At 58.0% G+C, this 15558-nt stretch overlaps 2 protein-coding genes across 3 annotated transcripts; both read right to left on the bottom strand.

The window, feature by feature from the left end:
* Positions 1-4199: 4199 nt before the first annotated feature.
* Positions 4200-12021, bottom strand: MCRIP1 (MAPK regulated corepressor interacting protein 1). 2 transcript variants are annotated; one of them, XM_052657063.1, is made up of 5 exons: positions 11718-12020; positions 6223-6278; positions 6021-6139; positions 5291-5392; positions 4200-5105 (listed from the first exon to the last, which is right to left on the bottom strand). In XM_052657063.1, the coding sequence occupies exons 2-5, from the start codon at positions 6228-6230 to the stop codon at positions 5041-5043; spliced, it is 294 nt and encodes a 97-aa protein (XP_052513023.1). In that variant the 5' UTR covers positions 6231-6278; positions 11718-12020; the 3' UTR covers positions 4200-5040. The 2 variants fall into 2 exon arrangements, with proteins under 2 accessions (XP_052513023.1, XP_052513021.1); XM_052657061.1 differs by having other exon boundaries at positions 6223-12021.
* A 593-nt stretch (positions 12022-12614) lies between these two features.
* Positions 12615-13820, bottom strand: PPP1R27 (protein phosphatase 1 regulatory subunit 27). The gene is made up of 3 exons (XM_052657060.1): positions 13480-13820; positions 13250-13400; positions 12615-12968 (listed from the first exon to the last, which is right to left on the bottom strand). Exons 1-3 carry the CDS (start codon positions 13667-13669, stop codon positions 12845-12847), a joined length of 465 nt encoding a protein of 154 aa, XP_052513020.1. The 5' UTR covers positions 13670-13820; the 3' UTR covers positions 12615-12844.
* Positions 13821-15558: the final 1738 nt, after the last annotated feature.

Raw genomic sequence — 15558 nt, 5'->3', positions numbered from 1 at the left:
AGGAGGCCTCTCAGGAAAGGTAAATAGAATTACTCACCTCCCAGGCACTGGGGCCCTCCTGAGGGGGACCCTGACCTCCTGCCACGGGATATTGCAGGGAGGGAAGGGCAGAAAGTGCGTTGCAGTGGACTGGGCTCTCCTGTGGCCCAGGTGGGATGAGACGTTGCTGTGATTGGTGGGGGCTGCAGGGCAGCGTGGCTGGCTGCACCTCTGAGGACCTGAGACCCCTGACCTTGAGGCTTCAACTACTGCTTGTCCCAGGCTCCCCAACCTCTAGCATGCCTCTGAGCCCCTGTCCACGGGGGCGCCCCTACCCGTCCTCCATGCCCAGAAGCCTTGTGGGCACAAGCTAGCACAGGGAGGGCACAAGTTCTCCTTCACGCCAGCTGAGCTCAGGGCTGGTGACTGCCCTAGGGGTGTGCCACTCACCCAGGGGCCTCCTGACAGCCCTCCCCATCCTGACTCCCTCTGCCCTTGTCCTCCTTCACCTTGTCCCTGTCCCCAAGGGAACTGGAACAGGCTGGTGAAGTCAAGGGTGGAGATGGGGTGGAGGCCGGGCAGGGGCTGGACTCATCCAGCCAATAAACATCGATTCTGACCAGGCTGCCCTGCAGACGGGGTGGAGGGGCTACCAGTGGGGGAACCCACTTTCCAAAGCAGGGCCCAGCACCCACACAGCATCACCCTGCATTCAGGAAGATGAACATTCCAGGCTCTCTGCCCCTTCGCCATTTCTGTTTCCCTTCCCACCTCCACCCGAGCCCTTCATCTCACGTCCTTCCCCCCCAAAAAAGCATGGGAACTACCCAGCATGTGTGTGTGTGTGTGTTTGTGTGTGTGTGTGTGTGTAGCACTCCGAGGGACTACAATAAAGATCACACCTAAGGGAGTGATGGGCACCCCCAGGATGGCACTAGTGTGCTAGGCAGAGTGGGTCACTGGGGGAGGCCGCCTTAAGCAGGGCCAAGTTTACAGGAGAGACACCTCAAGGGGATTAAAGTGACTGAACACACTGAGAAGAGATTTAGATAACCTGGTGGAGAGTTCAGGTCTTTAGTGTTAGTACACAGAAAACTAAGCAAATGAAAAAAGGCGGCAATTAATAACTTCAAGAACAGAAAGCTGAGCAGAAATAACAGTTTACCACATGGCTCAGCTCTGAACACATAGACATCATAATTTAAATACTCAACACTGATGTAACCAAAGTTATGAGAGAAAAAAAAAACTATCTAGGGAGGACAGTGGATGGTAAAAGCGTGTGTAGTGCCAGTGGTAAAGAATCCTCCTGCCAATTCAAGAAACGTAAGAGAAGTGGGTTTGATCCCTGGAGTCGGGAAGATCCCCTGGAGAAGGAAATGGCAATCCACTCCAGTATTCCTGCCTGGAGAATCCCATGGACAGAGGACGGGGCTACAGTCCATGCACGCATGCAAATGAGTTGGGCTGGGGGTAAGAAGCAAAGGGGAGAACCAAGAAGCACAGTTCATGTATGATATTGAAAAACAGAAATACAAAAGTATCAGCAGAAAAGTTGGAAGTGGTTGCCTCTAGGTGAGTCAGAGGTCTGAGGGCTGCACCTGGCCAAACTCTCTGCCTGCCTGGGCCTCCTCCAGGACACTGCAGCAGCCTTCAGTCCTGGGCCCTCCCCTGGCCGCCCTTTCTCTTACCTTGCTCTCCACTGCTCTCAGTCCCCTATCCTGCTTCCTCCTCCCTTCCCTGAACGCAGGGACTCGGTATCAGGTCCTACCCTTCTCCCTTCTTCATCAACATTAAAATTACTCCCAACTATTATCTCCAACCTGTGGCCCCTCCAGATCCACACTAGACTCAACTTCCCACTTGGCACCTCTACATAAGACATCCAATGGCATCTCGAATTCCACTGCCCACGTTACGCTCCTTACCTGCCCCCTTACCCAGCTGCTTCCTCCTCCAATTCACCAGAGGTAGCCCTCCTAACAGGTCTCCCCACTTCTACCCTGAGTCTTATGGCCTGTTCTCAACAGCAGTCAGAGCAATCCCTTTACACCCGAAGTCTGCTCCAATGAATCCCATCATGTCTGTCTCACCTCAGTTTACAGAAACCCAGGGAACAGAGGAGCCTGTTAACACTACAATGATGCAACCAGCCAAAACCGGAATTTGGGAAACTCCAACATCAGGTATCCAAGGAGTCTTCAATCATAAACGGAGGGAAAATGTAGGAGGCAGTACTGTGACTAAGACAGACTGAAGGGATCCATCAGGCTGATGCAGCTGAGGCACTTGGCCTTTCTGAGTCTATAACCCTCGAGGAATACATTATTGTCGACAGTAGGGGACTATGGACTGGGTATTACCTGACACTGGAGAATTGTTTATGCTCAATACACACGAACATGCTCAGAGTACATGGCTCAGCAAGTACGTGCTAAACTCAGATTTCGATAAACAAGCTTAAAAATCAGATAATGGCCAGTCTCCTACAGCAGGTCACCATTCCCTCATATGGACGATCAGGGCAATAAAATCGCCCCCTCCCTGAGGTTTCATGGTAATAACCCCATCCCCGACCAAGTTGCCAGCACAGAATAAAAGCAGAGAGAGATGTGTGTGGCACTGCCAAGGGTAGAACGTGATGCAGATGTGGGTAACCCATCCACCAGGACACTCCCTCATCTCCTCTGCCCTCACTGTCTGATGGTAGGGGAGGTGTCTCCAGCCACTCAGGGTCGACCAGGCAGCCCACCGTGCTGGTGAGGATTCTATTACCACTGCCCCGGAGTTCAACACCCGTCCCCCGCAACCCTGGCATGGCCCATTAACCACATTCCCACCTCTGAAGACTCCAGGCCTGGGCCTCTTTCTCAGAAAACCTTAAGTTGGCAGGGACAGCAGGAATGAAAAGGCCTTGAGGCTTGTCCCATGGGCCCACCCACACAGGGGCAAAGCATCAGTGCTGGCAGGCGAGGCCGGGGAGGGTGGCTATAGACAGCGGAGGCCCAGAGGCTGGGGGCCCGGGGTGCCACCATTCCCACTTTCCAACCCCACAGGACGGATGATGACCCAGAGAGGGCTGGGAGCAAGGTCGGGTCGATTTTTAACCAACGCAACGTATTAGATGTTTCCAGTGTGCTGCCAGGGGGCCTGAACACCCCTTCAGGGGGAGGCCTTCCAGTCGCCACAGCCCAAATCCCCACTTTAAACAGGAAACAGGCAGCACAGCAGTGTTACATGTCCCGGAGTCACAGCATGGCCAGGTCCGTGGCTGCAGGAGGGCAGACGTCCAGGCCCCCGCAGTCTCGTGGGCCAAGGGCCCTGTCAAGAGCATCCATGAGGTGACTATCGTGGCAGCAGGCCCTCACACTCAGCAGCCACCCAGAGGAAGGCGCTAACCTCCACTTCAGAAAACTGAGGCTTCGAGACTCAGCAGCTTGCTCAATGCCACACGTGCAGCAGTGGCTTGGCTGGGTTCAGGCCCACTCCTCCCCTTCCCCAACGGGGGATCTCTGCTGGCTGACCATCACCCCATCCTCAGTGGTCTTGGACATGCTGGGTGGAGGGTACATGTGCCCGTGCGCCCACTCAGCCTCTGGCCACAGGGCCCTGAACCCCAGCCAGGCCACACCCACCTCCTTCCAGCCACAGGCACGGGGGCTGTGTGGGTGACCCAGCCCAGCAGGCACTCAAACCCTTGGCAGGATGCCCCATAGGTCCCTGGGGAGCAAGCAGGCCTGTGTGGTTACAGGAACTTGGCTCAGGGCCTGGCACCAGCCAACGCTCACTGGCTGCTGCTTATTGCATGAACCATCCTTCCTGTGCCCTCATCCCTGGGGAACCCCCTCCAGGAGAAGACGTATCCCAGAGCCACCTGTGGGGCCGCCGGGGCCCCAGAATACTCTAACAGGAAAGGCTGTTCCCGAAATAAATTCCGGTTTGGCTTGTCTGCCAGGGCTACATCCAGGTCTGAAGATCAAGTGCACTGGGGCTCTCCAAGTCCAGCAGCCACCCTCCCTGGACAGCAGACAGGCCACCCCCCGAGGACCCAGTGCTGCTGAGGGATGTGTTACCTCCAGGGCCCCCACCTCCACCTCCCACTGCCCTCCAGAAGCCCAAGCCCCCTGGTGGAGCCCAGGGATCAGACGGAACTTCTGGGCCTTGGACTTCCAGCCCCGTGTGGGCAGCCAAGACAGGGGCCTCAGAGACCAAGTTGCCAAGCCAATGCCACCCCGCCTTTATTTACTGGTCCTCAGGTTCCAGTCAGACACCTGGATCTGCAGGGCACAGGAAGAAAAAAAATGGCCCTGAAGACCCTCCCAACTCACCACACAGAGCAGGACCCACTGGGTAGCCTCATCAGCTCAGCCCAGCCCCACGCCCCTTCCCAAGGGCGGGCCAGACCTGGCTGCCTAGAACCTTTGGAGGGGACACCCAGCAATGTGCCAGGCCCGGAGAGCTGGTGTCATCCTGAAGCTGACAAGGAAGGGGCCAGGATGGACAGTGGGGTGGGGGGTCAGATGCTCCCCATGCCACAGCCACAGATCCAGCAGGGGTCGGTGAGGGACCCATGCTGGGTGTGGGTGGGACCACCCTGTCCTGGCTCCTGGCCACTTCAGGACAAAACCAGCCCAGTCCCACAGCACAGGAGACAACAAGGAGGCCCCTCATCTCCCTCCTGATCCTGGAAGTGGCCAGGGGTCAGGGGTGGAGGCAGGAGAAGGTGACAAGAATCAGGGTCGAGGCCCTGGGGGCAGGCAGGACCAGCAGCTCCAAAGGTCCAGCCAGGCCCCCGGGGGCGGGGGGGCAGGCATGGGCTGGCAGGGCCAAGGCCCTCCTAGGGACAGGGGTAACCTGAGATACCCCGAGAGGAAAGGAAAGGCTCGGGGAGGAGGGGCAGGCCTTGGCCATCAATCATGCCTGTCCTGGTCCTGGGATTTTCGGCCCACTGGGAGCAAGGCCCCCTCCCCCTCCCAGGAGCTGAGCCCACAGGAGAGGCGGTGGCCAGCGGCAGGCTGCACCCAGATCTCCCGGAGGCCGGGGGAGGGGCACTGGCGCGCCTTAGGACTTCTTGGCGTCCTGCGTGTTCCGGCGCTTCAGGTCGCTCAGGTCGATGGGCTTGAAGGCTGCCGAGGGACAAGATGGTCAGTGGTAGGTGCAGGTGGAGAGGCAGGGTCTGTCCCTTGTCCTGCCCTTGCCTCTGAAAGCCCTGGGATCCAGGCCACCCCACCAGGCTGTCTTGGAAGCAGCCGGTGGGTGGGCGTTCCTGCCCTCCTGGTCGGCCCCTCCCGCCTAGGGCAGCCCCACTTACTCTTCAGGCTGGGGTTAGGGACCTTCTCCACGTACTCCTCCACCAGGCCCCGCTCGCTGCCCGACATCTGGCTGCGCAGGTCCCGCTCCACACCCTGCCAGGCTGCAGGAAGCAGGGGCGGTCAGAGCCCCTACCCCTGGGCCTGCCATCCAGCCCCGTCAGTGTCCAAGCGGATGGCACCCGCTCCTGCCCTGTCCCTCCCCTCCAAGTGGCCCCGCAGGCCCCCCGAGCCCAAACTCCCACTTCAACAGTTTCTGGCCCCCAAGTCCAGCCTGCTCCTAACCTGAAGTTGTCCTCAACAAACCCTGCTCCCTCAAGGAGCCCTGCCCAAGCCATGCCCCTTTCGGCCTCATGGTACCATGACCAGAGCTGCAGTCACAGAGGCTTCTGAGACCCACTAGGGTACAGCACTTCCTCCAGGTGGGCACCCCATCTTTCCCACGTCCTCCGTCCCCCACCTCCCAGCACAAATGCTGTGCACATGTGCTCACACCTCCACCACACCACCTCCAAGACACCCCAGGTTCCCCAGGGTGCGCCATCTTCCATGGCACCCCTCTTCCCAAGCAAACACCACTGACTCCTCACATTGCCTCTTCTGGGGTGTTGCCGTTCAGGAACACCATAGTGCTAACCATGCACACCCATGACCAGAACTGGGTCTCCACACCCCACAGGAGTACAGGGGGCGGAGGGGCTCAGGGGGGCTGGCTGCGGACACCCCGTGTACCTTCGTAAATGAAGCGCACATTCTCCTCGTGGGCTGGGGTGAAGATCTCACTGCTGTTGGGGGGAGAGCGGGGGCTACTGTTCCTCTTGCCGTTGTAGACAACTCTGGAGACGGGGGAACTGGGGGGAGCCCGGCCCGTGAGGAGGGGCTACAGGGCAGGACCCCCCCACACCTGGAGGTCACTCCACTACCTAAGACCCACCTGGTCATCGCTGGGGTGTCTGGTCCTCGCACTCCACTGCCGGATCCCCTCGGCCTCTGGAAGGGAAGCCCCATGACATAGGAGTGGGATAGAGGCCACCCTGCCACCCTCTCCAGAAAGGTCCAGGGATGGGAAGGGCGTGGGGGCATTTGCCTCTTCCCTTTAACTGTGATCTCCCTGCCTTCCAGGAGATAGGGTCGAGCCACAATCCAGCTGGCTAAGGGTACAGTACCGTTAGCCAAATGCAGCCAGGGGCCACCAACAGGCCCGAGTCAGCAGCTTGAGCTCCAAGTGGACCCCGTGCTTAGACCACCGCGGCCCAGGGAACACATCTACCCCAGGGTCGGGAAGCCCTGTTGATATTCCCAGTTCAAGTCTCCGAACACCACTCCTGATAGAGCGCGGGGCTGCAGGAAAGGCCTGCGGTCGTCCAGTGCCCTCACGGCCTACAGGACCTAGTAGCTTGCTTCCACTGAGCCTCAGTTTCCTATCTGTAAAATGGGGATATGCTTCCCAATGGGAAAAGTGCCTGCCCGGGTTCCTGGTCCCCAGGGTGTGACAGGAGGGCTGAGGGAGGGCTGTGAGCCTGGAGGAAGCCATCAGGCCAATCCTAGTGACTGAGACTCTGGGGTGTGTCCTGTTTACAGGCTCTTTTAGCCCAGGAACCAGACAGCCCTGGATGGGGGTCTATTTTTAGACTCACTCTCAAAACTGCCCAATTGGACAAAGTCCCCTCTCTGGGTGAGGACACACACCGCAGGGTGAGGAAGCCAGTTGCACAGGGCTAGTCCCAGGCCTGGCCTTGCCCCAGAGTAGGCCAACCCCAGGTGCTGGGGATGGGGGAAGCCTGGGAAGGGCCTGTGAGCACAAGTGCCACCCCTCCCCAGCCCTGGAGTCTGGGGGCCCCAGAATGCTCAGAGCATGTAGCCACAGCCCCTCCTGAAGAGCCTGGAAGATGAGACCCAGTGGATACTTGCTCTCTGGCTCCTTTGGCATCTAAACACCCGCACAGGGGGACTTCCCTAGCAGTCCAGGGGTTAAGACACTGTGCTCTCATTGCAGGAGCCATAAGGTCGATCCCTGGTAGGGAACTGAGATCACACATGCTGCACAGCCCAGCTGGGGAAAAAAATCTGCACAGGTAAAACAGCCTACAAGTTGAGGTAGTAACGACAAAGCATAAAGCCAGCTTCCCAGGGGGCACATAGAAGCCTACGCCCTCCCAGGAGAGGGGCCCCGCTCCTCACAAAGGGACTTCTCCCTTCTTGGACTCGAGGGATCTCACTGCCTATGATTCTCCTGTCCAGGCGCCAGTCCCACAGACACCAGAGCACAGAGGGAAAGCCTTCTCTGGCCTGAGGGTGCCCTGGGGACACTGAAGGGGCTCAAGAACACTCACGTCTCAAGGGGCTGTTGGCAGTACAACGAGGTGGGAGGCTTCAATTAAGCAACAGGAGGGAGGCGCCTGGAGGATCAGCCAGCCCCCGCCCAACCCAGGCTGGCCCCTCCTGCCCAGGCCCCCTCATCCCTCCTGCAGTCTGTGCTCTCAGACCTCGGGGGCCACTTCTTCAGGGTACCTGCCTTCCCAGCTTTGCCCAACTCCAGGGCTTCTTCTTTCCAGGGCAGCCTCGGCCTTGGCCTCCTCTGGTCACAGCCTGAGGGCTGCCTGGCCTTTACGGGTGCCTGACTTTGGTCCAGGGCCCCCGTTCAGTCTCAGGCCTAACTCAGAGGCCAGCCCCTTCCAGCTCCTGTTGCCCTGATTGCACACACACACACGCACACATGGCTCTGGGGTTCTCTGAGTGCCTCACCTGCTTCCCTTGGTCTCCGCATTCCCAAGGCCTGGGCCCCAGGCCCCTGGAGCGTTCGGTCTCCACAGTGGGAACCCACCCCTTGCTGCCCCCACCGGCTGTGCTTCCTGACCAGAGGCTAGAATGCCCCACGAGCCGTGGAGCTATGTACCTGTCATCGGGCACCTGTCCACACAGATGTGCTACTTGAGTTAACGAGGTTTCTGGTGCCCTGGACAGAGCGGCCAGGAAGTACCTTGGCCAGGGGCAAAACACCCGCAGGCTCTCATGTCCTTGGGACTTGAAGAATGAGTAAAAGGACTTTTTAAAAAGGAGTAATTGTCTGCCTCCTCTCCATGGGGGAGGTCACACCCAACCAGGTCTGTCTTTAATGGCCTGTGTCCTACCATCCTACCAGCTGGTTCCTACTCATGAGGAACCCCCGAGTCCTCCGTCTTCTCCCAGCAGCTCGGCCTCCCTCCAGGGGCCTTTCTCCTTAGGACCTCAGGCTGGCCCCGCCCCGCCCACAGGGATACCCTGCTTCCTGCAGGATGCAGGGACACCAAGGGCTTCACCTGAGTGTACCAGCAGCTTCCCGTGAGGCCAGGGCCTGCTGCTCCCCTGAAGACAGAGGGACAGTGAGCTGCACTCGCTCACCTTCATCACCTCCTCCAAGGAGTTGGGCCCCCCATGCTGACCCCAAAGGAAATTTCCTGGAAAAATCTAACAAATATGCAAGCCCCGTGACAGCTATTCCAGTTCCAGGATGTACCCAAAGGAAAGGGCCTGGTGGCTACCGAGAGGTCCACAGGAGCAACCAGAGAAACAGCACTTGTCTGGGCCGAGGGAAGAACCACTGAAAGGGGCCCATATACACTGGGCCTGTTTCCGCCCTGGGAGGTGACAGTTCTAAGTATGAGCCATGGCAACGGCGGGCAAATCATACCACTGATGCTAAAAACAGAAGCCTGGGGACACACGGCTGTCCAGTGGAGAGGGCCGAGCCGCAAAGGCGTGGACAAGGGAGACCAAACAAGGTCAGGGAGGAGATGTCTAAGAGGGCAGTTGGACTCAAGGAAGGCCAGGGCAGAGAGGTGACCGCTGAGCCACCATGACAAAATCTCCAATGACCTAGCATGAAGGGGCTCAGCGGAGCAAGGGGAGGAAGTGGACCTTCAGCCAAGACTGCCCGTCCCTGACAACTGGTTGTGAAGAGAGGCGTGAGGCCTGGGCTGACAGTGGTTGTGTGTCGTGAAGCAAAAGGAAACTCGAGCACATTTACTGTCTGAGCAAAGTGCTGAGCAGGGCCTCTACAGAGGTGACTGCAGAGGAGCCAGGCAACCAGCAGGCTGGGGAGAATGGCACGCCTGGAAAAGCGCCAGGGACACCTAACAAGGCCCAGTAGGCCACGAGAGTCCCCTGAGGTTGGAGTTTCCAGTCCATCTGGCCAGTGGGGAGGGAGTATCTACTTCTGCAAACATCTCCCTCCTCTTGTTTGCTTTCCGACTTTTGTTTACCATGATTATCAGGGGCAATTATTTCCTGAAGACTGGAGCTCAAAACCTCACTACATATACTACATCCCATCAACTCTGAAAAACTTTTTTACCCTTTTAATAGCTTTGAAATCAGGTTGTATCTGGCAACTGCCAGCACAAAGGTTAGCACCGTTTTTTCATGCTCGGTGGAGCTTGTGAGGCCCAGCTCACACTACTGAGGTCTCAGATCTGATGATGCAGAGAGGTTCCCCTCAGCCCACAGACCCCAAGCCTCCACCTACGTGTATGTGCTCTTCAGTTGCTTCTTCCCATTCCCACCCATCCGACATCCACTGCTCACTCTCCAGTTCATGTCGGGACAGCACCCTGCACCACCCTTCTCCATCCCTAGTACACGTGATGCCAGCGTGATCTTCCCAAAACCTGCCCCCACCCACGTCACTCCCCACTCGGACACTACCAGGGCCTTCTACTGCCATCAAGCCCTCAGTCTGGCCATAATCTAATTCACCAGGTGTGGGTGTCACCAGCTACTGGGCTCCCAGCCCATCCCAAACCCAGTCTGAGCCACAGAGTCACCTCTGCTGCTGCCAGAGTCACAGAGAACCACACAAAGTCCCCTGGTGTACTCCACAGGCCCTGACTGTTGTCCACGACAGCCTAGACCATAGCAGCCAGTGGGCTACATGCTCAGCACCCGGCAGGGTCCAGAACCACTCCGTGACTGGGGGTCATCCATCGCTGCTCTGTCACCCCTGGGCAGGTCTCTTCCCTCTATGGGCCATGGAATCCCCATCTGAGCCAAAACAACCCCCAAAAAGGTTCACCAGGCCTTCCTGCTCAAAGGGACCCAAGTACAGCCACATGAGGCCACAACCTCAAACAAAATCTCTCTGGCTGCTTATCCAACGAGACAGTGGATAGGGCAATCATAGAAGGAATGTATCATGCAACTGGGCATTTTTGAGCGTAAAAGGGCTGCTCTTGATTATGAAGTGTGAGCCAGGACAGCCTTGGGCAAACTGAATGCAGAGTTTCCTCAGGCATGGTGTAGACCCACAAACATGAGACACTGTGAAGAGGCAGCAGCCAAGGGCCAACTGTGGCGCAGCCAGTGCACCGAGCCAGGGAGAACACCAATAAACCCCACTTTGGAGGTTTAGCGGATGAAGCAACCTGCCACTCAGCAGAGAGGGGTCTGGGCCCCAAGAGACTCCCAACCTCTCAGCCTCCCAGGCCACAGAAATCAGGGCTAGGCTAGGATGGCTGAGCTGCCCTGAGCACCCCAGAGACTGCCTCTGCCTTTGCTTGTACCCCTGGCAGGTTCCAGACCCCTGGCACCAATGTGGTTCTGCTTAGAGACAGGGAGGGACTCTTCCTGGATGGATCTATATAGCACCTTGCTCTTTCATGGGGAAAAAAGGGCTTCAGAGACCGCCAGGGAGGAGGAATGCGGGAAAGGGAGCCCAAAGCCCAGTCTCCAGACTGCCAGTCTTGAACTCTTTCCCCACACACAGCCATATGTCTAAAGGCAGGAGGTGAGATGATATTCTGCTGTTTGGAAAAGTGACAATGGATATTCCGGAGTTAGAATCAATGATGCAACTGCAGCCACTCTGTGTTACTTTAAAAATTTTGATAGGTACTCAAATTTTCTCAAGGCTCCACTTCCCCTTCATATTCTGTGTCTCTGGGGCTCTCAACAGCCCAGTTTCTACCAATGAGACTTTTAGAAGGCAATCAACCACTCAAGCAAGTACCAGCAGGACACTGCTGTTTTAGACACCAAATGGGCCTGGCGACCCTTGAAGAGACCCAGGTGAAGCCTCTAAGCACTGCACCACCCCTCTCCCTCTTTCCTTGGTGACAGCAGCAGCTTCCCTCCCAAGCAACAAACCCCAATGTATGCATTCCCCTTCTTCCTCACTTGGCAATCTCGCCAGCCCTTCCACTCAACCCAAATCAAACCTTCTCCTTCAAGACTTGGCGCCTGACCCTTCCCTCCCTACCCGCACTGCTTTCTAAAAGCTCCGGACACTCCCCCTGACACCTCAAAGGCTTTTGCTCAAAATGTCCCATCTGCCCAAAATCATCGCCCTGGCCCTGGGGGCCCGGCTCAAGACCATCTTCTCTGGGAAGTCTTCCTAGGAGGCAGGTGGGGGATACGACTTGTGCGCCTCCGCGTTACCTGAAGTTTCTCACAAACCTGGGTTGCTTCGTTCGCGGCCTTCCCATGGCGGTCCCCGCCCACCCCGGCATCCCCCGGGGTTCCGGTGAGCTCCCCGAGGACTGGCAGCCTTTTATCCCCTTCCCTGCCCTGACACTGCCTCGCCCGGCTCGGAGATCAGGAGCGTGGGATACGCGGGACGGCGGCGGAGGGCGAACCGCGGGAACCCGGCCGGCCGCGCTTCGCAGTCAGGAAGCATCGTCAGGGTTGCTCCCCGGGCGACGAGGAGGCGGCAGCTTCAGGGACGGAGAACGGCGGCCCGCTACTCCCTCTGAGCCCCTTGCCCCGCGGGCCCGCCCCGCCTCGCCGCGCCCCTCCCTAGCCTCCGCCGCGGCGGGCCGGGAACCCCGCGACCCAGCCCGGGGCCCTCCCCTCGCGGCCGCCGCGCCAGGGCGGGTCCGGGCCGCGCCCGCCCCGCCCCCGCCGCTACCGCCTCACCTCGCCCTCTCGGCCGCCGCCGCCGCTGCCAGGGGCCCGGCCGGAAGTGATGCGTCGCCGCCGCGCACGCGCACTGGCGCAGGTCACGTGACCGCCGGCGCGCGGAGGGGCGGAGACTGAGGGCCGGGGCCGAGGGGCTGGGGCCGAGAGGCTGGGGTCTGGGGTTCCTGGAGTTCCTGCCAGCCCGGGATGAGGGATGTCGAGGCCAGTCTCCTGGGCCAGCGGGGTCGGAGTTCTGGGACAGACAGGGCCTGGGGGTAGCGGGATCGATGGACGGCAGGGACCGGCGGTCGGGAGCCGCGAGACTCTAGCTTCTTGCTCCGGCGCTGCAGGATCCCCAGACCAGAGTGGACGGCGGTTGTCCGCTGACCACCAGAGCAAGCGGAGCCGAAGGACTGGGACAGGACGATCTCCAGTAATCAGGCCATCACCACGGGCTTAGGAATCACGTTTATTGAAAAAGTAAAAAGTATAGCAATAAAAAAAAAATTCACCCGAAGAAAAACCCAGGCCGCGGTTGGGAGAGGGGAGGGCTTTTGCCCCTGTGTGGGGTCCCGGCCAGTCTGGCCGGCCCATAGCCCAGCTGGTGGGGCACTCCTGGCTTCCGGGGGAGATGGGCACCTGACTTCTCCAGGCAGAGCTAGCGCCCTGGGAGGGCAGGGCTGGGCTCAGTCCATCTTAGTCCCTTTGAATAGCTCCACCAAGTCCTTGAATTCCGGGTCAATGAGGTCTGAAGGCAGATCTCCATCGTCGTTCGCCGCTTCTCTGTCCGCCCCCAGGGAAATGAGGTACCTGGGTGCAAAGGGCAGCCCTGGTTGAGGAGGGAATGTGGCCCGGAGAATGCGCACCTCTGCCTGAAGGTAGCAGCCTGCGGTTCTGAGATCTACCTGTTTTTTCTCTTTCCAGGTGAGGTGAGGAGAAAGAAACCGACCCTTTGGAAGTTTCGCTAACTTTTGCAGTTTGCTCTTGGGAGGCAACAGGGCAGAAAGGAGATTACAGAAGCCCTTAGGGTTTTTAGCTACACTAGCAGGGCCACCTTTGGGGGGACTACATCCTTGAGGCCACCCTCTCACCTGGCTATATCAGGGTATCCGTCACTGCAGGCGATGTGCAGGGGTGTCCAGCCTGTCTCGTCTCGCTGATGAATGTCTGCCCCGTATTTGACTAGCAGCTTCACGCACTCAAGGTTTCCAGAAAGCACCGCTTCATGAAGGGCAGCCAGGCCTGGACAGGACAGGAGGGGTCAAGGCTCAGGCCTTCCCCTGCCACCCCACAGAGCCTCACTGGCCCCGCAGGCACTCACCCGAGGGGTAGATGGTGTCCAGGGAGACTTTCCGAGTCCGGATGAAGCGCCCCACCTGCTCCAGGTCGCCTTGGCGGATGTGGTCCAAGAACAGGACGTCATTAGGGAAGTGCACGCTGCGATCAGCCAGGAGCCTCCGGCGCCGCTGCCTTGGGCTGTAGCGGGCATAGCGGGCTGTTCTGCTGGGCATCCTGGCAGCTATGGTTTGGGCCACCCCTGTGGGGACCCTCCTGCTCGGGGAAGGAAGGTGCACGGACCCGAACTGTGTGCAGGCTCTTCTGACTGACAGTGACCTCTAGCACCGCTGCCACAATGCTCTCCGTGCTCCCGTTGGCCAGGGCACCTTCTTCTTATATAGGACCGGCAGAGCTATATAAAGCTGCGCAGTCATGCTCGCACCCGAGGGGCTGAAACTGAGCCGCTCCAGCCCTGCCCTCAGGATCATGTTTAGTGGTTCATCTTTCAGCCCACCTGTCGCTGTGCCTGGCCAAAGGGGTCAGATCCTTCCTGGCCACTGCTCCCTGCCCCACAACTGGACCTCGAAGGTGCTTGACAGAGGGCAGGAGAAGCACTAGAAGGGCAAGGCCCATAAGCAAGGCAGACAGATAACCAAGGTCATTGAGGACCAGGGTCTCCCTCCGTATCGAGAACTTGAGGAGAAGGGCATGATATGTGATAAGCACAGCTACCTCTGCCCACTGGGAAGGCAAGGGGATGCTTCCCCACACCTGAGGGAACACAGAGAAGCTGTACAGAAGGCCCAGCCCAACCCATCTCCCTGTCATTTGTCACTTTCTATCATGGCTTGTATCACTCTCAGGGCAGTTTTCCCAAAACATGGGCTTCAGTGGCCCTGCCCTTCTGCTTGGAAACCTCCCGGATTAGAATCAAAGTGCAGAACTTCCCTGGTGGTCCCGTGGCTAAGACTCCCTGCTCCCAATGCAGGTGGCTGGGTTTATCCCTAGTCAGGGAACTAGATCCCACATGCCATGAGGAAAGATCCTGCATGCTGCAAGGAAATAGAAGATACCACATGCCACAACGAAGACCCGGTGCAACCAAATATTATTAAAATTTTTTTTTAAGTTTTATTTATGTATTTTTGGCTTCACTGGGTCTCTGTTGCTGCTCGCTGGCTTTCTCTAGTTGTGGTGAGCGACGGCTACTGTTCATTGTGGTGTACAGGCTTCTCATTGCAGAGGCTTCTTGTTGCAGAGCATGAGCTCTAGAACACATAGGCTCGATAGTTGTGGCTCACGGGGCTTATTTGCCCCTCTGCGTGTGAAATCTTCCCAGAGCAGGGGTTGAACCTGTGTCTCCTGCATTGGGAGGCAGTTTCTTAACCACTGGGCCACCAGGGAAGTCCAAATTTCTCTTTTTAATAAGGACACCAGCCTACTGGTGTCCAGGGAGTAGGGTCCACCCTACTCCAGTTTGACCTCATCTTAACCAGTGACATCTGCAGCGATTCCATTTCCAAATAAGGTCACATGCTGGAGTACCGGAGTTAACACTTCAGCGTATAAATATTGAGGGGCGCAGTTTGGCCCCTAATGCTGGCAAGAGACCTGGATGCTGGAGATGGGCCAGCAGTCTGTAGTAGGGGACAGGAACTTGGTTATAAGAAGCCCTTGCCCCTCCATGTTGATCTCGTTCCAACAAAATCAACAAATTCATCAACACTCCAGGTGCAAAGCCCTGGGCCAAATGCTGCCGAGAACACTGCACTGCCCTGATGGGGTTTCTCTTCCTGCCTCTGCTGCTGATGTTCCCTGGGAAACTCCGCCAGGCCCAGGCCCAGGCCCTGCGGGGCCCCAAGGGAGGGGTGGTTCCCAGGGCTCCTGCATTTCGGGCTCAGAGTGTAGTGCTGGGCGATCCTAACTCTTGGTCACTTGTGTCACTTATGAGCAGCTACAGTTTCTATCAGCGTGTTTACACGAAGCCCAGAGACAGAATACCATGCTGTACACAGAGACAGAACTTTCCTTTGATGTGAAGATTGCCTTTTCTGCTGTTGTGGAAAGTTCTGTCTGCCTGCCATGCTCAGAGGATCAAATGAAAGAACTCTGGATGAAGAAG

This window comes from Budorcas taxicolor, chromosome 19 (genome assembly GCF_023091745.1).
Source record: "Budorcas taxicolor isolate Tak-1 chromosome 19, Takin1.1, whole genome shotgun sequence".
Taxonomy (NCBI): domain Eukaryota; kingdom Metazoa; phylum Chordata; class Mammalia; order Artiodactyla; family Bovidae; genus Budorcas; species Budorcas taxicolor.
This window is presented reverse-complemented; position numbering and strand designations above follow the sequence as displayed.

What these genes read in the sequence shown, in the direction of transcription:
- MCRIP1 (XM_052657061.1), bottom strand. Translation starts at nt 6,371, where the DNA reads ATGCCCCCACGCCCTTCCCATCCCTGGACCTTTCTGGAGAGGGTGGCA. An exon ending in TGTGCGCTTCATTTACGAAG is followed by an intron (nt 5,393 to 6,020) that starts GTACACGGGGTG and finishes TGCTTCCTGCAG; the next exon opens with CCTGGCAGGGTGTGGAGCGG. An exon ending in CCCTAACCCCAGCCTGAAGA is followed by an intron (nt 5,106 to 5,290) that starts GTAAGTGGGGCT and finishes GTCCCTCGGCAG; the next exon opens with CCTTCAAGCCCATCGACCTG.
- PPP1R27 (XM_052657060.1), bottom strand. Translation starts at nt 13,669, where the DNA reads ATGCCCAGCAGAACAGCCCGCTATGCCCGCTACAGCCCAAGGCAGCGG. An exon ending in GGACACCATCTACCCCTCGG is followed by an intron (nt 13,401 to 13,479) that starts GTGAGTGCCTGC and finishes TGTCCTGTCCAG; the next exon opens with GCCTGGCTGCCCTTCATGAA. An exon ending in GGATACCCTGATATAGCCAG is followed by an intron (nt 12,969 to 13,249) that starts GTGAGAGGGTGG and finishes CTTTGCACCCAG; the next exon opens with GTACCTCATTTCCCTGGGGG.